Source organism: Crinia signifera, chromosome 1, assembly GCF_055691185.1.
Source record: "Crinia signifera chromosome 1, ASM5569118v1, whole genome shotgun sequence".
Classification (NCBI taxonomy): domain Eukaryota; kingdom Metazoa; phylum Chordata; class Amphibia; order Anura; family Myobatrachidae; genus Crinia; species Crinia signifera.
The window spans coordinates 140,518,290-140,544,470 of NC_139217.1; the positions used below are offsets into that span (position 1 = coordinate 140,518,290).

The 26,181-nt window shown below is 41.7% G+C and overlaps 1 protein-coding gene across 3 annotated transcripts in view; it reads right to left on the reverse strand.

The window, feature by feature from the left end:
* The window catches only part of AFG2A (AAA ATPase AFG2A), a 407,538-nt gene that overhangs the window by 346,257 nt on the left and 35,100 nt on the right, over positions 1-26,181 (reverse strand). For all 3 annotated transcript variants that reach the window (XM_083174281.1, XM_083174291.1, XM_083174301.1), the window contains exons 8-9: positions 23,659-23,782; positions 21,260-21,515 (exon numbers count right to left, since the gene is read on the reverse strand). In XM_083174281.1, the coding sequence (XP_083030407.1) occupies positions 21,260-21,515; positions 23,659-23,782 (380 nt within the window). The remainder of the gene's footprint in view (positions 1-21,259; positions 21,516-23,658; positions 23,783-26,181) is intronic.

Consider the following 26,181-nt stretch of genomic DNA (forward strand, 5'->3'; position numbering starts at 1 on the left):
TACAATATAAGGTTACATAGCGAAAGCCTTTAGATGGATTTAGATGGTGCAAGGTTTTAGTTTTTAGTTTAATTTTAGTTTTAAGTTATATCAAATAATTATTAAAGCATATAGGAACATGTTAGGATAGGGAGGAGACCTGACCCTGTATGGTAAGTTATTCAGTGAGGAAATAATGTAGGAGTAGATCTTATCTACCCCAGACATTTGTATACCACTGCCCAAAGACAATTAAGGCCTATTATCAACAAGTAAGGAATTAAAGGAAAAAAAAAAAAAAAAGACTTTGTTTTATATACCTGCTGTATTCAACATCATAGCCTGTTTGGGCAAATCAACAACAATGGCATAAAGACATGGACACTTGTTATGACTGCGACATTGGATAAACGTAAAAGACGCACAAGTATAAGACTGTATAACAACTATTACTGAGGGTCATCACAGGAACTGAGTGTCGCAAACTGTGGTGAAGAAGCAAATCAAAACCACAGCACTCAAAGTACACAGCCCTCTGCACCAAACATCAAAATGGCAAGCAAAGTGGCAGCTTCAATGAAGAATTCTACTTCTACTGCCTCCATACTGCAAATGTAAGGCGTCTCCAATGACAAGCAAACCATGCAGATGACAGTCCTTCTTACAGCAAAATCGCTGAAGACAACAGTACTTTTAAACAGATCTACAACCGAGTTACTTTATGGCATGGTATCTAAATGTCTGTAGTGAAATACTGTAGTTTTCCTCAGTAATGCTGAATAACCACCTCAGTGATGGTCCCATTAAACTAGAATAAAGTAAAATAAGGTTAGGTTAGCTAAAGATACTCAAGAGGTTTTCTTTTAAATGTACAATTACATTGGTGATCATGGTTATACTTAAGGTTAAAATTGTGGTTGAAAGTAATAAATTGATTAAATATTTTAAAAGGTATTACAAACAATTACGTTAGTTTACTGTGTGACCAATCAAAATAACTTCTCATGGTCACAAGCGGGGGACTGTTGCCAGATAGGTAATTGTTTGCATAAATTATATCTTAGAATCAGAGTTATTGTTTGCATTTCCATATTAATGATGAAAGGTGATTTTTAACCTTAGTGAAGAGTCTAGATAGATAGATATAGTGTATAGTGAGGAATAGATATGAATGTATTAGGTGAATGCTTATATGATTTAGGATAGTGTTTGAATATGTCTGTATATAGATCTACATTTGTGTCTTACTGCAAGGTTATGGATTTTTATGTAGGTATATGTCTACTGTATGCCTGATTCACAGCAAATAAATCATTAGAACCTGGTAGAATAAAGAATAAAGTCAACAGGTCATCTGGTTGTTAGGCCACATAATATGCAAACAGATCCTGGTATGTGCAGGGGGATGTTTAGATGCAAAGTTACAGATCACAATCAAAGATCTGCATACCTTAAGAAGTGTAGAAGCCAGCTGACCTACTGTACTGTCCAGTTATGGTGCAGGCCAGAGGCAATGACAACATGATAACAAACTACTCCCAACAGGTTATAATTGTCCACGCCAATGCCCTAGGCAAAACAGATCATTGACACATCAACACAACCAAGGGGAAGCCTCTGAAGATTAAAGAAATACTATGTTTTATGATCTTGGGATCATAAATACCCTACATGCTCACCACCTTGGGGCAGAATGAGCAGGGCATGTTTTATGACACTGTGGAATCTGGCAAACCCTATAATTATCTCACACACTGGGCACAATGGGAATAGGCCAGTTTGAATGGGCAAAATAAGGGATAAAAGGAGCAAGCTTATGGGTAGAAGTCAGTCAGCAGAGGGACATCAGGAGTGAGACATCAGGAGAAGAGGAGAAGGATGAGAGTAAGAAGGGGAAGATGAATAAAGCTTGGTGGAGATGTTCATACCTAAGGAATGGAACAATGAACTTGCAAGTATTCAATTAGTGTTAGTAATTGTCTAAGTTTGTTAATTTGTTTTATGTTCAATGTTTTATAAGGAAGTATAAATATAATTATAATTAGCATATATATCACTACTGTGCACAACTTATTCTGTATGATTTGTGTTTTTCCTGTAAATAAAATATCTTTGATCAGAGCGGCAAAACCAAGTTTGAACTCACTTTGGAATCATAATTTCATAATTCCTATATATGAGAATTGCATGTATGTATCAGCAGCCTAGGTTGTAAGTCTGACGCAATATATTTGCAGATATATAGGATAAACGTGTATTATAGAGTATACATAATTTATTATTATTGAAGAGTCCCCTTTTCAATAATTGGCACCCCAGGTATTAATATAATATAAGATTCCCAGTCCACAGTACATATGGAGCATCTGTTGGTATTTTTGATATCAGGATGCTGGCATTCTGACCATCGGAATATTCATTTCTTAACACCACACAAAAGGAGTATATTTAATACAGCCTGGTAATAGTTAATGTACCAAAAAATATACTCCATGCATTTATTCAGCTCCTAAACTCCTGTAAAATGACAGAAGCTGGTTGGCTGATACTTTATCTCCAAGCTTTGATACATTCCACCCAAAGGCGTAACTCCTGGCTGTCCTCTCACACAGCGCCCAAATCCAGCAGCATGCTGCAGTCTTACAGTCGGCAGGCATCAGTCACCCACAGTGCCCTGCACAATATATTGGAAATCCGAGCTGTCCCCACATTTTGTGTTCCCCACAAGGCATCAAACATCATTTGGAGGAAAGCAACCTCTTCAATTCTGCCTCACTGGGACCACTAACCACCTTTCTGCTTCAGATATTTCAACTTTTGGAGGAACGCCACCCCCACTATGCAATTGGAGGAGGCACCATAAAGGGACATTGTGTATCACTCGGACCAACTCTTTTGGGCCCAAAAGAGGGACATTTGCATTTACTGAGGTGACGTTACCAATATTCCCAATTGTTCTGGATGCAGCTTTTTCTTGTAAATGCCAGGTTCAGTTTTTGAACTTTTACACAATTATTATTGTTTAATTTTTTTTATTTTTAATATTTACTAATAAATGCACACTTTTTAATCTATTTACTATTATTACTATATCAGTTTTTTCTATACTGTCAGTGATTCAGTGCAACCACTACCCCTTTTACATTCCACCCAAACCAATGTATATGCTGCACTAGGAATGGACGGCTTTATAAAATAAAATGTTAATTAGTATCAATGAAACAATAGACACAATTTGTTTGAACATGGATAAGCATGTTACTAAACAGTAACAGTAAAAGCAAAAATACAAAAACAAGGGAGACCCAATTACATTCAATACAGGGACCATGCACATTTTAACATGCCATGAAATGAATACAAATATATTAATTTCCTTACACGGTATCTGCTGAAAAGTGTTTTCAGAAATCAAAGTCACAGAAGTTAATTTCTTATACTATTATATCAAGGCTTAAGTTTGAAAGAGTGGACAAAACATAACACTAAACACACCCCACGTTATGCACCTGGAGTAGGAAACTTTGCAAATAGAACTAGCATGCTCTTCCATGCTGTGCCAGGACTATTGACCAGACTGAACTTGCCATGTAGGCAGGCTATCTATGTCAAACATCCAAAGGCAGTGAGCTGGAAAATACCAACAGAAGAGACTCCTGCTAGGTTACAGGTTCTTATCATAAACACATCTGTCTGTAAATAGTTGTTATGGAACTCCAGACAATTATGTAAGATACCTAAAGCCAACTAGAGGATCTTCTGGCTAGAACAGCTGACCATTGTTCTCTTAATATTTGATGTACACACTGGTACTTAGGATGTTGCCAGGACTCAAACCTCTGTAGTACAGTGTTACCCAATTAGCTGGGGACCGCACGGTATTGGCTGGAGTAATATACAACAGTATACACAGGACTGGACACTACCTGTGCGCTGGGCTCTGGAATATACTGAGCTCAGGATTAACCCATATACTGAAAGGAATGAGTACAGTGTAATAGAGAGGGGAAGGTAGGTGAGAAGGCAAATAACCATTAGCAAATAAGACCAACTAATGGAAACTCCCCAAAACATACCAGAATCCTCAATAACCCTTAAGAAACGTACCTGAACAAGATATACAATTATACCAATCACAGAATGTCTGTAGTAAGTAGGGAAATAAGCTTGTTAAACACATGCATGTGTTTGAGAATCTAGAATTTAGAAGCCAAAATGCGCATGTCATCTTTATTACAACAATACTGAAGGTTAAGGAGAAACAGACTAAATATACTTTCAGTTGCAAAGCAAGAAAATACATAACAATCAAACTGTAGCTACATTTTCTTAACCTTAACTGAGAGCTATAACGAAGGTACTAGAGAACTATTAGCTGACAAGTAAAATATGCAGCTGAAAAACTTCCCTACAGTTTTTTTCTTCAGGTCTGGATTTAATATTTGCTAGCTGCAATCACTCTAAACTCTGCTCTTTCCTTTAATAGTTGTCCATTTGCCCTAGGTTACCATACAGAATGAGGATGTGGTTTTGTGGTTTGTTCATTTTCTTTCCTGGTAGCCTCAGATTTATTTGGATGTCTGCATAATTCTTTTCCTAACAATTACGGTTTCCTAAAATGTAATTATGCTTATATTGAATATGAATGCAGCCCTTGACAACTTAGTGAAGTCCTTAGGAACAGGGACATATTTTTGGCTAGAAAACGAGTATGTGGGTGGATGTGCATTGCTTTCACAATTTTTATGGGGCAGGAAGCTCTACTGTTTGCACACTGAGAACATAGGATTGCCAACAGCCCCCAGCACATAAATGTCCTCCAACTAAGTAGACAACACAATCACAAAAGACAGGCACATTGTTTAAAAAGATAAAACAATATATAGATATATGCAATGTAAAGCAAAGTGATACAAATTATATAGCCATAAATATCCCAACAGCACAAAAGATCAAAACACCCCTGTGCAACAAATTAAGCAAAGGTGGATAAAGAGAAGTATTGTTGAATGGTAGGAGAGGAAGAAATAGTATATACATTAGCTGTGTAATACAGAAAACACACAATAAATTAAAACATTCTCATACGTTTAACAGACATATCGTTATATATGTAATTCTGCTGGACTAATGCGATGCTACGGATTCTGTTATTGGAACCATAAATGTTCAAATTATATTATTCACTTTATAATTCTTTTTTTCTTTTTAGAAAGCCACTATCAAATGACATACCATACTTACTGAATTGTAACATGAATATGGACAAACGCCCAAGAAGACCAATGTGCTGCATTTTAAGCTGGGTACGCATTATACTTATTTTTTTTAATAACAATATGCGCAATAAATATTTTATTGTGCATATCAGCTAATGTGTATGCACTACATCATTAACAATGCGCACACCCGAACCCCTCTGTCATCTGAACATGCAGTCAAATCTTGACGGTCATGTCAATGACCGCATGCTACTGGATGTGGCCTCTGAATGATAGTGTTCAGTGTGTACAGTATGCACACTATCATTTGTCCAGGAGTTCCAGGCAGTTCAAGTGAATTTATGAATTCTATCACAAAGGGGTTTATTCTAGTTCATTTTTTCTGACAAAATCCTTCTTAGATGGACAAAACCATGTGCACTGCAGGGGGGCAGATGTAACATGTGCAGATAGAATTAGATTTGGGTGAGTTATTTTGTTTCTGTGCAGGGAAAATACTGACTGCTTTATTTTACACTGCAATATAGATCTCACTTTGAAGAAAAACCCCACCCAAATCTAATTCTCTCTGCACAAGTTACATCTGCCCCACCCGCAGTGCACATGGTTTTGTCCATCTAAGAAGGATTTTGTCAGAAAGAATGAACTAGAATAACCCCCATAATGTGGTTTGCTCAATGACCTCCACATTATGTAAATGTGTTTATTACTATCTCTTGTACCCAAATTACCCTTTGGTCCTACAGGATAACATATTGAAGATGCTACTGCTGTCCAGGGTGGAGAAATTATGTCTGAAACATATAGTAGAGAACTAGGTAAAATACTCTTCACCAATTTTTGTTTTGTTTACTTTGTAGTGCACAGAGCGATGTATAGTAAAGCAATACAATTGAAATGTAATAAAACAAATATAAATGCTTAAAAACATGGTTGCAGGTCACTTTAATCCAATGAACAAGAAAATGTCTACCACTTGATGGAAATGTTTCTAAGGGGACTATTTATTAAGTATTATTTGTCGGATAGCCCTAAAAAACACATTTTTGGGGCATAAAAGCAAATAATAAGTGTCTTCCGAACGCTTGTTGTCAGAGATCAGACATATCTGCTGCAGTCTCCAGTTTACGCTCAAAAAAGCAGCTGCCATAGGTTTCTATGGGGTAAACCTTTTTAGGAAAGATGAGCGATTGAGTTTTCAGTGAGTTCTTTTTGCCAACGTAGTGCAAATTCTGTCCTGAAAGCTTAATATTATAAGCTATTCAAAACATGTGAGAACCAGATAAGATGTTTTCCGCTCTTCTTTTTAGCCAGTACAAAAAATGGCATTAGCCAGCTGCAGAATATTGGCCTCATTTTGCAAAAAAAGTACCAGTACTCCCTTCTTGTGCATGCATGGTCAGCAGACCGCACATACATATAAATGCACCTAAACACTAATGGGATCCCTTCACTAATTACATATCGCAAGGATGGGCTCCTTCTGGAGCCTCTGTCCCTGTGAGTGTATTTTGGATGAATCATATTGGGAATATCGGCAATAAGAAAGTCTTGCAATAATGTTGTGCTGTTACCATAAACATGAAAATGTATACATCTTTAAATGTGCCTAATCAAGATGTATCAAACCTTCTAAAGATTGGAGAAGTATATAAAAGGCAAAGGGGCCCCTAGCAACCAATTAGATTCTATTTATAATTCTATAAAATATGAATCAAATGCCTTTTTAACCTATACCGATTCCACCCCAAAAAAGTGAAATGGCAAAGGAGAAAATGTATTTAAAAAACCGGTCGAAAATGTCCGCAGTTGACTACGGAGAGGCCGAATTCGTGCCTTTTTTGGCTAGCCAAAAATATAGCACTAATTGAAAACTCCCCATTGAGTGTAAGAGGTTAATGCAATAATCTATGGTAATTTACTACAGGCTAACTGAAGCTTTGCGGTTATTTGATTAGTCCAAAAGAGACCCCAGATGCTGCAGTTACCAACTATTTTATTAAAGTCTGAGAAGGCTTGAAAGAAATCCACATCAAATAGGCTGTTTTGATTCTGCAACAATGTTAACAAATGTGCCCGGGAAATTATCCCAGAATCTATAGGATAACATTCATTAACACGGTAATTTACCATAAGAAAAAAGGGTACTTATGTAGTATCTGGGCTGCCGATTTTTTGATTGTATGCCTTAAGTTAAGGCATACAATCAGATGCGATGCGATGCGATATCGCATCGCATCGCATACGACCATGCGATGCGATGCGATGCGATGACCCGATTTTTCCATAGGATTCAATGTTAAAATGGACTGAGTCCATTTTAACATGGAATTCAATGGGAAAAAGGGGTCCTTTTCATACCCCTACTATCCAAGTGGGCATGGAGTTGGATATAAACCTGTGGCGAGCGTAGCGAGCCACCGAGCCCGAAGCGTGGCGAGCGAAGCGAGCCCCGCGAGGGGACGGTATTCTGTGTCCCCTCGCGGGGCTCGCTACGCTCGCCACGCTTCGGGCTCGGTGGCTCGCTACGCTCGCCACAGGTTTATATCCAACTCCATGCCCAATTGGATAGTAGGGGTATGAAAAGGACCCCTTTTCCCATTGAATTCTATGTTAAAATGGACTCAGTCCATTTTAACATTGAATCCTATGGAAAAATCGGGTCCATCGCATCGCATCGCATGCGATATGGTCGGGTGCGATGCGATGCGATGGACCCGATTTCAAAATCGGCAGCCCAGTTACTACATAAGTACCGAAAAAAGGAGATCTACTGTAATTGAAGCCTGAGGCTACCATCCTTTTTCTCCAGTGGCAAATTATTAAATCTGATTGCATTCACCTGCAAACTGTGATTATAATCTGGAAAAGTAATTCAACTGTATTTTAGAAAAACTGTCAATAAACAACACCGTAAACACATGAAGGTAATGGGATATGCTTATCAGGAGAAATTGGTAGGCTAACTCTACAGCAGGGGTGGCCAGACTTTTGTAGCCTGGGATCTACTTTTTGTACCGGTGTTTCTTCCTGGCCAAATATTCAACTCCCAGTGCAATACCCCCCTTACATATTATGCCACACGGTACGAGCCAAAATTCACAGTATGACACATGGAACGAGCCAAAACTCACATTATGACAAATGGTATGAACCAAAGTTCGCATTATGAGCCATAATTTACATTATGACACACCAAAGAGAATCAGAGCAACTATGTACACTAACCTAATCTAAACACAGTGGGTCACCTATACTGTGCCCATCCATCCTGCTACCAAACCTGGTGGTGACAAAAGCAAAACTGACATGTAAAACCCCATGCCCCTCAGGACTGTTGCCCCCCCCCCCCAAAAATGATTTTTCCATTGTGAAATTACAGATAATGGGGGCCACAAAACTCCATCCCATTGAACTGGGATGAACAGGGACCCCCTTTCTCCACCCCTTCCCAAGTCCACAACAACCACATAAAAAAAAGCCAAGCATCTAACACATTCTGCCCGCTGCCTTCGCTGTATTCTGCCCACAGCCGCTGCTTTATTCTGCCCGCTGCCTTCACTGTATTCAGCCTGCCACCTCCACGTTTCAGCGTTCCCAGCAGACGCTGACTGCTCCTCAACCCTTGCAGTGCTCAGGTGCGTGGTGACGTCACCCGTGCATTGCATTACAGGGACTGATGAAGCCAGAAGACGGGGCTTCAGCAGGTTCAATACTAAAGCAAATAATCTTGATCGATCGGAAGGTCCGGGATCAACCAGTAGATCACGATCGATGTAATGGTCACCTCTGGCCTACAGCGTTAAATCTCGAGGCTACCCCATTACGGGTGTGGATTACTAGATAGTATATAGATAGTGTAATAAGGATCACAAACATGGGGACTCAGATGAAGACTGTTGGTGTTTATTTTCAGCTCTTGATAGGCTCCAATGGTCCCTAGTTTAACCCACACAGCCGGGCCTATCACTTGGGCAGCTAATCCACCATCAAGAGCAAGGTGACTCTGCCCTGGAAACCCTTAACTCAGGAAATCCCAGGTGCTGCTGATTACACACCTGGGATTCTGCTACTACTCCCAAAACCTGGTCTGGTTCCTCCACATTACTTTTCATGTGGGGAGATGCTGCCTCTGCCATAATAAATTAGGCAAGGACAGATAACTAATACTGTACATTTATTGACATTTTCAGATATCTGGAGCAACCAGCCTAAACTATACAACATTACGTTTATGAAGCAATAACTGCTGCTGAACACACACACACACACACACACACTTCACCCCCTCCATTATGTAATTTAGCGGAGACTGCACTTGGTGATCATTTCTGTCTGTATATCATTACCGCCAGACGGTAGTAATTAAAAAATGTTTTCCTCATGCCTAACAAAAAATGTATTTTACTGAATCTTATAATCAATGTGATCAAACACTAAACATACTGTTTGCCTTACTAAGTTACACTACTGCATAAGACTCAAAGATCTATTAGTGTGCAAAGCATGAAATAAAAATGTTCTCATCTGCCCAGTCCCTTATGTGAAAATGCAGTATCTTTCGTCTTTCATATCTAGTGTGTAAATTGACCAATTTGCCTGTAGGACCAATTTGTGTCTGTTTTCCATGTTTAGGAGCAAATGGACAATTGTCATTTGCTTTCAAAAATTTCCAGATTTTCATTCCAACCAGCCAGATTGAAAATATAATCTTCTAGTGCAGGGTCCTTAAACTATTTGGCTCTGGGACCCCGTTATACAATAAAAAATAATTACAGGACCCCGGCAAGTTACTGCAGAAGCTCATCACATCACATGTGTAGTCAGCAGCCAGCACATACATGGCAGCATTGTGGAGGCACAAAATGATGGGAGGAGTCTAAAATAACAGACAATTCAACAATTTTTTCAGACTCCTTGAATCACTGACAGATTAGAAAAGTAATCAGCCTGATGGTCAGCAACATGTAGTCATGACCCCATGATGAGTCGGGATCCACATTGAGGTCAGGACCCACAGATTGAGAACCGCTGTTCTAGTGTATATGGGCCCTTGCCAGTATTTCGCATGTTTTGTGCTGAAGTTACGGGTTGCAGGTAAATGATTAGAATGAAGGGGCATATATGCAACCCTGTCATTATTGGCATCACTATTAATTAGATAGGGCGTGGATATGTTTTGGCTGTTATGAACGGTCTGTGGCCATTCCAACAGCTGAAGCTATCAATTTTGGTAGTTCCAGCTGTCACTGCCGCACCCGCACACACAGCACAGTACAGCCCATGGATTGTGTTTAACAAAACAATAAAGTTTTTAGGGGCTTTTCTTTTTTCTTTCAATCAGCCACGGGTGCCTATAAGGGTTGCCAGATCATCACTTTAATAACTGCACATATGAATATGGGTAGATGTCTCATACCAATGAGCGGTCAAGAACCTATGTGATTCATATGTGCGCTTATTAAAGGGGTGATCTGGCAACCTGGTGCCTATGAGAACCATTGCTCAGTTCATGCACAGGCTGCCAGCAAGTGCCAGTCACAGTAGCAAAAAGATGGAAAGTGTGATTCATCAGAGGGGCGAGTTAACACTCCACTTCATTGGCAATTGCTGTTTTAATACATACAGGTGGAAAATTACACCGCTGTGACGTGTTAATGGTCAGAGAAAAGTATGACATTCTAATATCTTAAGACACAATAGTAATATATATACACCCACTGTGAGAAGTGAAATAAGCAAATACAGGAGATAACGGAGAGCGCTGTACCAAGCAAAGATATCACAAGGGCTGTTTATGATGTTGGCCAGTCACACGATCAGCCTACTGATGTGATAAAACACAACCTGCCGGCATTTCACTATTATCTATCAGTAATTTAACATTACATTTTAGTTTAAAAAAAAAGCTCAAGTTACATCTTTAGATATCAAATTAGCAGATACAGCTTATTAATGACAGTGTAATACCAAGCAGTGTTTTTTTGTGGGTTTTATTTTTATAAAAACTAAATGAGATCACAGAGGCTGTTCTGCTTTATCTATCCATCTCTCAATTAGGTTAAAACCAGCTTACCGTACACTGAGATCAGTCAAATCTGCAAAAACTGCTGATTATTGAATGTTCAATACCAAGCAGTGACATCACAAATGCGGTTTACGGTGATAGCCAGTCCCATTATCAGCCTTTTGAGGTGATAAATCCCAACCTGCTCCAATTTCCATATCTATCTATAATTAATATTACATACCATTTTGATTAATATAGGCTTGCAATACTTCATGAAATGTCATATTAGCAGATACAGCTAAATGACAGAACAAAGGCTGTTTATGATATTAGCTATTCACGTGATCAGCCTCCTGAGGTGATAAATCACATCTTGCCTGCATTACACCACTCATATGTTTATGTCTATCTCCAGGTGCATAGCACAAACTTTATGGGATCATAGCAACATTTTGAAGGGGCCACTGTTATAATGCTTCTAGAGAAACACCTACGCCCCATTATAGTACCATAGTAAATTTTCCAAATTTCTATTTAATGTTATACCCCATGGTAGCACCTTTGTTTATTTTGTTAACCATAGTGCCCTTAGTTATGTCACATTATAGGGATGCAAACTGAAAATATACCACACCAACCATGTTCAACATTATAATATAATATGCCATTTACAAAGCCCCGATTTTATACCTCCCAATATGACCCATTCCAGGAGGGACAAGAGGCTCTGTTACTGGACTTCCATGCCAGTGGCAGTTGCAGCGCTGCAGCACAATCCAGATATCAGATAGGGGAGTCTCACCAACTGCCACCCCATGAACCACAGTCCGGTACTCACTGGCAGGTGGGGCTCCCCTATTTGAATTTTGGACAGTGGTGCAGTCCCACCTCTGCAACTGCAGTTCAGGAGCAGAGCATTTTGTCTTTCCTGGAATGAGTCAAGTTGGGAGGTATGTGATATTATATTATGCCACACTATATTTCCTACAGTACATATTGTGCCACATTACAGTGCCCTAAAGTTCAAAATATACCACAGTACATACTGTGCCAAATTACAGTGGTTTATTTTATTATGTAGCATTATAGTGCCCTCCAGTTCATATTCTACCACATTAGAATGAGCAGGTCAGAGTATTCCAGTTTAGATTATGCAACATTAAAGTGAACAGTCCATTTAATGCCCCATTACAGTGCTCTCTTAATATTGTAATATCCACTATACACAGGTCTTACAAAAAATGGCTGGGAAATGTGTTGGAGCCAATTGCTTAACAAAGAAAATTGGTATGCAACTATGTAACCATAAGCCTCTGGGCCCCAAAGCAAAGGCACCCTCTGCACCCACAATAGCAACGCCTATGCCTCATTAGAAAATCACACAGGTATATATGTATTTAACAAACACAAACAACCCATTTTCCACTATTTTGGAGGGGAAAAAATTGTACATTACCGCAAATCAAAACGGGTTTTTGTTCAATGGAAAAAGTCCCCAAAGAATCTAGGTCCAGTTACCCAGGAAGCTTGCAGGGCTGGACACGGGTTGGTCATGGGTAGGACCCAGGATAAGGGGCAGTGTAAATAGGTAACATAAGAACCATGCTGCAGAATGGCACTGCCAGGCATTGGAATGTGTTTATGCAGTTGCCGATGCCAAGTCCTCCACCAGGCAATGTCGCTGGGTACACACACACACATCGCATTGTGTGTGCCCAGCATTTTAATTACAGTTACAGGGTCTCAATTGAGGAACTATTTTATTATTATTATCCTTTATATATATGGTGCCACAAGGGTTCCGCAGCGCCCAGTTACAGAGTACACATAATAAAAACAGGAAACCAGAGACTTACAGTTGAAGACAATACAGGACAAATACAGGGTAAATGATTATAGGAACATCAGCCGATTACTGCAACATAAGTATCCAGGTGGCAGCAAACAGCGTGCTTTGGTGCAGTCGAAGATGACTGAATTAAGAAATGATAAACACATGAGAAATAAAAGCAATATGCAAACATTTGGTGACTTCTTGTTATTATCAAACCAGCATCGGTACTTGTTTCCTAGCACGGCCACCCCGATTTACATCGGGGTGGTCGTGTCGGAAAAATCGGGTCGATCGCATCGCATGCGATTTGGTCGCATGCGATGCGATCGACGCGACCGACCGATTTTCGACCCGATTTTTTCATTGAATGAAATGTAAATCGGGTCCCTGGGCCCCGATTTTACATTGGATTCAATGTAAAATATTCCCAACCCCCCCAAATTTAACGGCGTACACCCCACACCACGATAGACGCCAACCCGAAGCGTGGCGAGCGCAGCGAGCCCACGAGGGGCGGCGGTGCGCGTCCTCCGACCTTTTCATTCCCCTACTATCCACGTCGGCGTGGAGTTGAGAATAGAATAGTGTGGCGAGCGCAGCGAGCCACCGAGCCCGAAGCGTGGCGAGCGCAGCGAGCCCCGCGAGGGGACGCGTATACCTGTGAAGTTATACGCGTGCGCTCGCCACGCTTCGGGCTCGGTGGCTCGCTGCGCTCGCCACACTATTCTATTCTCAACTCCAGGCCGACGTGGATAGTAGGGGAATGAAAAGGTCGGAGGACGCGCACCGCCGCCCCTAGCGGGCTCGCTGGGCTCGCCACGCTTCGGGTTGGCGTCTATCGTGGGGTGACGACGGGGACATCTATAATGTGAAATGGGTCATATTGGCCCATTTCACATTTTTCACATTTTTTCACGATTTCAATGTTAAAAAATATTTTAACATTGAAGCCTATGGAAAAATCGGGGGCATCGCGTCGGGACCAATGTTAATGGTCCCGACCGACGCGATGCCCCCGATATTTTACCTTTCCCGACACGATTTCAATGTTAAAATATTTTTTAACATTGAAGCCTATGGAAATATCGGGGGCATCACGTCGGGACCATTGTTAATGGTCCCGACCGACGCGATGCCCCCGATATTGTGTCCTAGCCGGCAAAATGGACCTGATTTCAAAGGAAATCGGGTCCATCTTATGGATCGTGTACCTTAACTTAAAGGTACACGATCCATAAGATTGTGGCCGTGCTAGGAAACAAGTACCCCAGCATCTACCACTTTTATAGAAAAACAAAGACTCCCGCTAAATACACTGCTTTCAGTATATTCCTGCTCTATTTTAACTGGATAAACATCACCACTGCATAGGAGAAACACGTAAGGTCTCTGGCCAAACAAAATAATATATTAACACAGATTTCAATGGCTTTGCTGTTCTATATAAACGTTCGTGTGAAAGACCAAAGGGATGCTATGCTAAAAAAACATCTTAAAATGATTCAGGTCTGGTGTTTCTTTAAGAAGACAAAAGCTGTAATCTGGAAATATAGGGCAGAGAACCGGGGGTTTAGTAATTCATTTTCCTGTTGCACCCTCCCCTTCTCCTTCCTCTAAATGATAATAAACTTTCAAATAATACAGCTCCGTCTGGATTCAATTAGACTTTCACTGTCTAGTCTTACTCTTTAAACTATGTCTTCAAACCTCACTGGCCCCCAAGATGCTATCACATCAGAGGCCCAGTGTTTCATAACAGCACGCCAAAAGGGTGTGCAGATCGTGCGGATATTGAAGATTAATTTTAAGCATTACAAACTAAATACTTCCTTCCACTCTAAACAAATCACATGAATCCCCTTCTTGAAGAAATCAGGCTCTATTTACATTCACCCTGATGCAGCTGCGCAGGCTGCCTTACAAGGCCACGATCGCAATAAATCCCTATATTAGGAAAGCTAGATTGCCAACCAGTGATCTCCGCTGCTTGTTCCCTGCTCAATTATTAACATTTCCTAGTGGTTTCCAAAAAGAAAGGAAAAAAAAAAAGAGACGGCTTATCTTTCTCATGACATTAGAAAAGCATGCACGCTTTAAGAGATTAATATCCTGCTTACGGGCGGAGGGCCGAAAAGTCACTATTGTAAATTAATACTTCACTGTGAAAAAAACAGATGTTGCTTGAATATGCTTAATGCTGCTGTATGGCTCTACAATGCTGTGTACATATCACAAAACATCAATTATAAAGTGTTTAATAGTGAGAACAGTAGGTGTGTATGTGTGTGTGTTTGTTTCAAATGTAGCCTACACATCCGCTCCACACTTCCCAGGTGTGAGGTCACAGAGTGCTACTGTATTACATTTTTTACATTTATTGGTACTTGTTTCCTAGCACGGCGCTCAAGATTTCCATCTTATGGCACCTTATGCCATCGTATGCCATATAGCCGCATACGATGCATGCTATTCGATACGATTTTTAATTGTATAAGCACCCTAACAGGTGCTTACAATGTTAAATGCACCCACACGCCACCCCCACTATCAATGCGAACCCGAATCGTAGCAAGCACAGCGGTGCGCGTCCTCCGACTTTTTCATACGCCCACTATCCACGTCGGTGTGGAGTTGATTTTATATAGTGTGGCAAGCGCAGCGAACCACCAAGCCCGAAGCGTGGCGAGCGCAGCAAGCCCCGCGAGGGGACGCGTATTACTTTGCATGTATTCCGCGTCCCCTCGCGGGACTCAGTGGCTCACTGCGCTCACCACACTATCTAAAATCAACTCCACACCGACGTGGATAGTGGGGGTATGAAAAGGTCGGGGGATGTGTACCGCCGCCCCTCGCGGGCTCGATGCGCTCGCCACGCTTCGGGTTGGCGTTGATAGTGGGGGGGCATTTAACATTGTAAGGAACCATCAGGGTGGTTGTACAATAAAAATTCATATACCATCGCATTGTATGCCATTGTATGGCATACGATGCCATACAATTTTTTATTGTACAACATCGCGTCGCATCGCATCGCATACCATATTTAGTCTTATGGTATACCATGCGATGGGCACCATGCTAGGAAACAAGTACCCATTTATTTCATTATTTGGTGTTTGCCCCTCTACTGCTGCTTGGATTCCTTTTATACTGCACTGTTTGTTTACTCTACGGGGTCAATCCTATTGTTTGCAATTAATCCACTTATGCAAATCATCACAGCAGCCGCCAGGCCCCATAAGATAGCGAGCAATTTTGAGTGAATTTGGGATGATACCAGCCTGCAAAGGGTGCAAAATCAGGTGCCATGGGAACTGCACCTCACACCATTCCCAATTCACAGGATTGACTCCTATGTTAAAAAAGTAGATTCCGGCAGAGGCAGTCCATACTGAAATTACTTGGACCAAGATCAAGAAGTCCATAGGGGACAGTCCTTCACCATGAACACCCAATGAGGATGTGTGGGCTCTGCTACTGGTCAAGGACCCCAGGCAAGCACTGGACATGGCTTGCAAGTTTGGATACAGGCTGGTAAATTGGAGTCAAGGGGTACAAATGATGAACTATATAAGGGATGAGGCTGAAGAACAGTCCAGGACCGGGACTAGCAACAGGCAAAATAAACCATAAACAGCCTGAGTTCAGGAACAAGAAAAAGGTCATGTCTCCCCGAGCATGGGGCGAAGTGACATTGCAGGACCAATCCATGTTTGGTGCTTTAGGATACCAAATTCTCACTGGACTATGGGATTCCGATATTGCTGTAATAGCAGAGGAATTAACCTTTCCTGTGGCACATGGAAATTACACCTGCATTTCCCCAATTATTGATCTGGTCACAAGAGATCTCCTTACATGTAGGGTTAGATTACATTTCCCACACTGTTTGTAGCACAGATAAAGCTACATGTTTAATACCAAATACTACATTCGTCTGGGATTTCAATTTGTGGTAAACCTGCAGGGAACACGTTACCCCGTACAATCCGTGATAAGTGCCAGAATGTAGGAGTTTCCCCACATGTGCATTTAACTCAGACAAGTGCATCCTTACAGCCTTATTGAATTGCTCATGACAGAGCAACTAGCCGTGGGTGAACCCACGACTTATTGAATCTGTCCCATAGAGGAAAGATTTTCTTCAGTCCAGGCCCATATGGCAGTGCTTATTTACCACCTAAGCCAGTGGTTCCCAAACTGTGTGCCTAGGCTCCCAGGGGTGCCTCAGGACACTTGCAGGGGTGCCTCAGGACACTTGCAGGGGTGCCTCAGGAGTCAGGACACTTGCAGGGGTGCCTTGGGTTGGTGGACTAGGATCAATTCATATTATTTATGGTCAATGTCCAGGCAAAACCAGTGCTTGTAGCTGCCAATCATAATATAAGTGGACAAACAGAAGCAAATCCTGTCCCTCACCACATAACATGTGACATATAAACACAATGCACTTCATTTAATATTTTTTTCCTGAATTTCTCGATAAGAAGCATTTGGCCTAGGGGTGCCTTGAAAATATTTTGATGCTCTAGGGCGCCGTGATTCCAAAAAGTTTGGGAACCCCTGGCCTAAGCGTTAACTTGGTCCAGGTACCTGAAAGGCATACAACATTCCACCTACAAGAATAAAACCTGCAGCTAAAGCAAACTTCCTATATAAAGTAACATGAATCTGTTATGTAATATTATGCATTACAGTATCTTTGCCTAAGGTTACTAGTGATTACTCTTCTCTCACACTTGATGAGCTGTTCTCTGCTCTGCGTTCACACTGATTTTAACAGCACCTTAAGGTGTGTACACACAGTGCAATTTTGACTATCGATTTTTACTATATATATAGTCAAAATCGATAGCTAATTAGTTCAAATCAGTGGACCAAAAAGTGCTATCACTGCAGCAGAGGAAGCTGGTGTCAGTGGTTTGGTGACCGTCAAAGTTATCACAGCCAATCGGGGGTGAATCTTATAGGAGCCAACAGGAACAGCCAATTAGCTTTTAAATGTGACCAAAATGTATTGGATTGTGCTCCTGCTCTCTAATGGGAGCTCTTCTCTGGAACATGGGGCAAAACAAATTGAATGTAGGAGATTTATTCTATACTGAAATATATTTCACACCACAATCTTACTAAATTGTATACGTTAATTTCACTTTCTACCACTACTTAGGTGGCTTCCTGTTGTCTTGTTTCCCTCCACACAACAACACCACCCCCCTACTAGCATAAAGGTCTGTAATAAAGGTGTAGATGTATGAACTGCCATTATCAGTTCAAGTTATGTACAATTCACCCCTATTTACTATTCTGATGTGTGGTAAATGATGGGGGCGCCATGTAAGATAGGTCACTGATGTGCAAGCAGGTGTATAATTTGACAGCTGCTGATATCATTGCCACACCACAGCAGTGACCCTGGCTGTCCGCTCTGACACTCAGATTGTGGAAAAAAATGAATTAGCCATGGGGGCCACTGGGAGAAGCACTGACAGTGCCCGCACAGTACCATCTCCAATGCCAATAAAGACTGATGAAACAGCTGCATCCTATACAATTAGTGTTCATTCTAGCACCCGCTATCTTGGAAAACCCATGCAGTTCCTCTTCCCTGCCTGGGGTGTCGCTGTCTGCTGTAGTGCTTCTAGCACAGTGTGGTCTGTATATCAGCACTGATATGCAAACCAGACCTGTGCTAGAAACACCACAGCAAACAGCAACACCCCAGGCAGGGAGCAGGAATGAACACTTAAAGGCTAACACCGTCCACCACACTAGACACTCTAGTTTCTGATTCTAGTGGTTTCTGCTTATATCTGTTGAGGTATATATTTTGTTATTTTCACATTTGTACGGGATATACTTCTCTTTTCTATGCCCTTACTTTCACCAACTGGCTTGGCACCACTTCCATAATATTCTAGTTTACAGCAATTACTATTATCTTGGGATCTGTTATGCTGCTGGAAAATGAAAAACCCCTTACCCCCAACCTGTTGTCTTACCTTATTCTCCAAAGCAGTAACTAATATGTCATATTTCATAACATATAGTAAAAGCTAGCATAACAGAGTCATTAAGGGTCAGAAAAGATGCCTGGAAACCACAGACCAATCAAAACATTTCTAAGCAGTGTGCAAAACAGCTGGATCAGGAGTCATTGGATAGGGAAGTATAAAATAAAAATAATGACATTTATAGTATAAGAAAGAGGGCATAAAAAATTGCAGCGGGGAAAAGTAAAAATATTATTTTTACTGGTAAAGCCATTTTAAAGACCGAGAGCTAGTTACATATTTTCTTTACAGTTGCTTGGATATCATGAAATCTGGGCTATTCATTTCATTGCACCGTACAAGGTAAAAGTCACAAAGAGTTGGAGAGAAATAAATTCTTTCAGTAGCTGTTTATAATATGGGATTGCAAAATCACATAGCTACTCGTACGATGCACACCAGCTAGAAAACAGACACTGAACAACACTGAACACTATAAACGCATCATTAATTATAATATTACTTGGCCTTACCTAATTGTCTTTTCACCTTATTTAGCAGTGTAAAAGATCTTATGTCACAATTGCTAAGCACGACACAGGAAAGCAACAGTACACTAGACAGCAGGAATACACATTGGCTTTACAGTCCCAGCTTTGTTACATGGAAGATTCTCCAAGAGAATGCTGTGCTGTATTTACGGAGTATAGAACATTTTTTAATAAAATAAATAGTAAGAAATTCTTGTATCTTTTCACACCAACTTTTTCATGGCTTCAGAATAACATGGCAGGTTACTGAACAAAGTCTGCATGGTTCAGCAATGACCTTGCAGAAACCAAAACCCACAGTATAAATGTTTTTATGTGATGTCATGTGCTTTTGCACAAATGCTCGCCCGTTTTATGGGAAAGACCATGATTTTATAGGCCAGGATGCCAACATTTAAGGGAAGGCAAGGTTTTTACACTCCAGTTGGAGAAGTTAATCAGGATGGGGGCAATTCTTGCACTGTGCGATACAGGAGCAAGAGAGAGTCACTTTGTAGCTACACGGAACAACTAGATTCACTTTTGCAAATATAGCCAAAAAGTTTGTCCTCATACACCTTCTTAAATAGCTGTAGAACATACTACAGACTGTAACCGGTTCCAAAATCCAATCACAGGCAAAATCCACCAGCAGTTCGGCGGTAACAATCATGAATTCAGCAATATGTGCTGTGATGTGTGCTCTGTCGGCCATGATTGCGGCACTGCTCATAGCCTTACCCAGCCCCTCCTTTTGTTTTATGTGTCAGACATCATAAATATGAGCCAAGAAAGTGCATTTAAAATCACATTACCACTTTTTAACATTGGGGACCTGGGTTGATTGTGAAAGGCATCAAAATGCACTAACCCAGGAATAACCTGGGTCTAAAATGCACTTTAGGATCTGAGGTACTTGTGTATTATCACGGCACCCTCATTTCTATCGCATGCCATCGTACAACCCAAAAAATCGCATTGCATGCCATATGATCGCATGCGATGCGATGAGACGCGATTATACCCGATTTTAAATTGTACACGCACCCAGACCCGATTTTACATTGTACACCCACCCTGATGGGTACTGACAATGTTAAATGCCCCCCCATTGTTAACGCCACCCCACTATCAACGCCAACCCGAAGTGTGGCGAACGCAGTGAGCCTGGGAAGGGAGGCGGTACGCGTCCTCTGACCTTTTCATACCTCTACTATCCACTTCGGTGTGGAGTTGATTTTATATAGTGTGGCGAGCGCAGCGAGCCACCGAGCCTGAAGCATGGCGAGCGCAGCGAGCCCCGCGAGGGGACGCGTATTACTTTACAAGTATTACGCGTCCACTCCCGGGGCTCGCTGCGCTTGCCACCCTTCGGGCTCGGTGGCTCGCTGCGCTCGCCACACTATATAAAATCAACTCCACGCCGGCGTGGATAGTTGGGGTATGAAAAGGTCGGAGGACACGTACCGCCGCCGCTCGCCACGCTTCGGGTTGGCGTTGATAGTGTGGTGGCGTTAATAATGGGGAGGCATTTTAACATACTTATTACCCGTCAGGGTGGGGAAACAATTAAAAATCGGGTCTGCCTGGGCATTTAACATTGAAATCGCGCAGGAATAACTTACAAGTGCAATATTATTTTCAATCCTTTTTATAGAATGTGCATGATATATATATATATATGTACTAACCTGCCTCCTTGCACAGTGCTGCTAAATCTGCCCCCACATAGCCATGGGCACTGTCTGCTAGCTGCAGCAGTTCCACTCCTGTCAGCTGATGTGGGACCTTCACAAGTATCCGCTGGAGGATGTCCAGACGTCCAGGAGCATTGGGGACACCAATTTCTATTTCCTTGTCAAATCGCCCCGGACGACGTAATGCGCTGTCCAAGGAATGAGGCCGATTGGTTGCACCGAGCACTAATAGCTGACCCTGGCTTTCTTCCTAAGATATAGGCATATGAAAAACAAATGTGAAATACAAGTACTTAGTGGTTATAATGCCTACCAATTAATGTATTCCAAAAGGAGGGGGAATAAGATTACTGGAAAGATGGCAGCTGTGTATGGCAAAGAGAATAAAATGTGAGGGAGGGGATGGAAACAAGAAAAAGTAGAATACATTGAAAAAGGTACTAAGGGGCCTTTTGATCATCACAAAATGCAGTGTAAACGGTAATTTACACTTACATTTGAAAATCCCTGTATTGGAGGTCCTAACTATAGTGGTAACACAATCACGTACGCCTCCTGCTTCTATTTTATCTTGGTCGTGGTCCCCATACTGTAGAATGGGGACCTTCATTCACTGGACTCTGAAAACCAAAACTTTTTGGGAGGAATTTATACCATCTTCCGATGGCAACAGTTTGCAGTACCCCACTGCTTCCTATGCGAACAAGGTATTAGACTTGTTCCCTCTGCCCGTGCTGACTTGCATGAACTAACAGAGTTCCCTGCACACCCTTTCAAAGCAACTGTCCCGCAATGAAGCAAAATCCACATGTAAAGCGGCACTCTGGGACTACCAAATTGGTGAAACAATTCAGTGTTTAATGCAATTGTTTATTGTGTTGGAACGTGTGGATATATAAATATACAGTAAATAAATCACAGTACAAAAAGTATTTGATGGTGAGCGTCTTGCATATGGATTAGCTGCTCATCACCTATCTGAGTAATTTTCACAAGCCATTCACAAACTATGCACATCGATTTGCAGGCTTGCACAGGGCAGGATTTCACTCTTTCTGGGGGGTTACCTGATTACAAGGTTTTGCAAATTAGCAGCCCAGCGATCAGGTCTGAATAACCCCCTATATTGCCGATACATAGATGATATCTTTCACTATATGGCCTAGTAATCAAGAAAGCTTTCAAACAGCAATGGCTAAAAATCAACACCTGGGACACTTCTATTAAGTTTACATATTCCTGCATATATGAATTATTAGTATACAATCTTGACATGGCTGTAAGTCAGAGCGCAGATCTACACTTGAATAACTCAATGTATTTCAAACCTGTTGATACAAATACCATCTTACAGACGGGGAGCCGGGTCGCGTGCCATCCATCACAAAAAATTGTGATGGATCGCATGCATCCCTTCATGGGCGGCTCGCCGTACACTGCTGTGAGACATCGCAGCAGTGTATGGCCACCATAAATCCTAGGGGAGACGATAGGTGTCAGACTTTACTACAGTGCGAAACAAGATAGATCCATGAATTACGAACTGTATAACCATATGTGTTGAATGAGATGCTGTCTATTTATAATCTATTCTGCTGTGCCTATCCCTGTATCTATCCTGTTTTTTGGCTTCAAGGCTGCAAAGGGCTTGCAAAAATACTGCAGATCGCAACTCACCATCTAATGATTTCCTTAGTGTGTGCAGTCTGTTTGTAACCCAGAACCTACTCAACCGGTGAAACAGGCTGAACAAGGCCGTGGCTGATGTAACACACCACCCCTGGGTACGCTTGCATTTTCCCTGACACTACCAGAAAATGGGCAGGCAACACCAACAATTGCCGGCTTCATGTCAATCAACTTGCTAACGGCTTGCAATTAAGATGCTGGATTGGCCTCGTGCATGCATGCTCTAATCCTAATGCATGCACAGTCAATCAATAATGGTACTTGTTTAGTTTCCCGGCGGCCGATATATCGGATGTGATATCAGCCGATCCGATGCAATATTTTACCTGTTCATAACCCCACTATCCACTATGCATGGAGTTGATTCTATATAGTATGGCGAGCGCAGCGAGCCGCTGAGCCCAAAGCGTGGCGAGCGCAGCGCGCCCCGCAAGGGGACGCGTATCACTGTGCTCACCACACTATATAAAATCAACTCTATGCGTAGTGGATAGTGGGGTTATGAACAGGTAAAAAAATCTCATCGGATCGGCCGATATCGCATCCAATATATCGGCCACCGTGAAACTAAACAAGTACCTCAATTATCATCCAGCCTACCCAATTCACAGCTCAGAGATCATGTCTGAATAACCGCAATATTATAAGGTTGTTTAATCTTTTATCCACTGAATTAAAACAATATCAGGGAACAATAAACTTACCGAGCCAATCCCGTCCATCAGCGTGAGTAATGAAGCTACCACCCTCTTCTCCACTTCATTCTGCGCCCCTTCTCTTTTTGGACACAGCGCATCCAGCTCATCAATAAATATAATGGAAGGTTGTCTATGAAAATATAACAAGCATTCCCTTTAAATTTCAGATCTACATAATAATACATTTAGAGAATCTACATGATTAGAAAATGAAATGGCCCACGTCCAAAATCAGACGATTATGCTGAGCAATAGCAGTCATGTATTGTCTATCATATTTCTGCTGCCCATTGTCCATTATATATGAACATAGAAAAATATATGTTGTAGAGTAAGAAATGCAGCATTCAGACCTAAGATCAATATAAATTGATGGCTCCAATGTTATAAATAGGTTAAATATACAAACATGAAAACGTTCTGGTGAAAATACAGATGGGGAAAAAGAGCTAAAAATAGGATTTATGGGATCTCCTGAAAGTACCTTATTCGACGGCTTTATCTCCCCACTTTCAACACTTGGAGCCGGGGGAATATACCATGTGTCTCAAGCTGCAGCTGAGTGAGGTCTCCGCTTGCGCTATCCGTGGATTCTCTCCCCGAGGCCTGGCGCTCTCGCCGGTGGGGCCCCGCCGGCGTGACGCTCCGGGCTGTGCTGTCCTGCTGGAGGGCGCCGTGTGCTGCGGCATTACTGGTATCGTGCCTAGCGGCCGGGACTGCTGCCCTCGGCTCCCTGACTATAAACTACCCTGTCATCTCCCGGTGCTGCCTGGTCTCTTGTTGCGAAGTCCTCGAACTTGAAGACGAAGTGCGGCCATCTTGGAGCCTCCTGCTTGTGAGTCTCTACATAGTGGACCTGTGACTACTAGTACTACAACGACCTGTTTATCTCCTGCTCACAAAATTTCTAGTCTAATAGACCAGGAGAAGTGTAATTCTGCTGCTAAAGACTACTCTGCATAATTTCCACCAGGTCAGTTCTCCTATTAGCTCCTTTGACGACTCCATTCTGCTTAGTGCGACACAGTGCTGTTCTTTCCATCTGCTTTGTCATGGATGTCCTACACATTATAAACCACATTCAGGATTCCAGTCTAAGGCTCCTGCACCAGATTCATCTAATACACAATGAACTAACATCGGCCATACCAGCTCCAATGCTTGGCACCATTGATCTAGCCATTGCTGCACCTAACAGCTACGGGTCTGCTGATAGCGAACATCCTGCTGCCACCCAGGGAGAGGTATTTATCTATCAATACAAAAATGAGATCGACGCAGAAGACTCCATGCTTCTTGGCAAGAAGTGGAGCAGGTCCCTCTCTGTTCCCTCTCCGTTGTCGACTGACGCCGTGCTGTTGCATATTCCAAACATACTGGATCCTAACAACACATGTACTACACCTCCCTGCAACGTTCTGATTGCCTTTGCTAATCCTGCAAGCTACACTACGTGTGTGTTTGACCATACTCCAAACCGAATCGACCAGATGATTCCACGCGGCCTACAAACCTTTACTCCCTACCTATCCGGACTTTATGATGTGGTCACCCCTTCTACACCGATGTCGTTATTTATCCTGTTGCCCAACGGGATATATCGTGGATCTGCATGTGAGAGACTTCTTGTCACCGCTCCTACACCTCTAAGACAAGGGACTAGTACCCTGTTGCTATACTTTTGGGTCACTTCAAGTTGGCCAGATTGAGACAGTCCTCCACTTAATTGCAATGGCAGGTCTGTCCGTACCGGTTTTGTTTGACCATGGCTGAACCATCTTATGCTTTGGATAACTCCATTATCTCTAATTTTTGTTTTTGCTTTTTTTTTTTTCTCTTGTTTTATGTTATTGGTTACAATTTCCCTTTGATTATGTTCATTATCTGTGATACCTTTGACATACATTAAGCCAGATATACTTGCTATGGCGGGAGAGCCAGCATTCTCTTAATCCTAGGTCATTAGTACTTTGTCCCTCCATGTGGGTGGGGGGGTTTATTTAATAAGTTAGTGTGGTAGGATAGTAAGGTTAAGTATTACGGGATCCAAGTATACCTAGTTGGGGGTAGGCTATACAGGGAGGGGGGTTTTACTGGGATGGGGGTTTAATTTTGGGTTTTTACTTATTTTTTCCTGAAATGACATATACATCTGGAAGCATGGAAAAATGGCCGGACTAATAATCTCTATTCCATTAATATTGCTGACCTCCCCTAAGTCGATTTGTTCCCTTTTCTCATATTCATCGCTTATGGTTGTCGTTAATTAATATCCTGCTCTCTATACATTATAATGATTAATGCGTATTCTGTTTCTGTGAGGATGGTCATTTCTATGTGCCGAGGTGGCTGCTGCTATTTTCTTTTTGTTTTCTTTTTTTTTTTTTTGCATTTCACTATATCCTCCAGCTTATACGATTGCTATTCTTACTGGTAGGGTGGGTGAGATATGAGGGGTAAGTTAGTTGTGGGTAAGAGGGCTAATTAGGTGGTTTAGGACCGCCATTGGCTATTACCACTAATTTACTA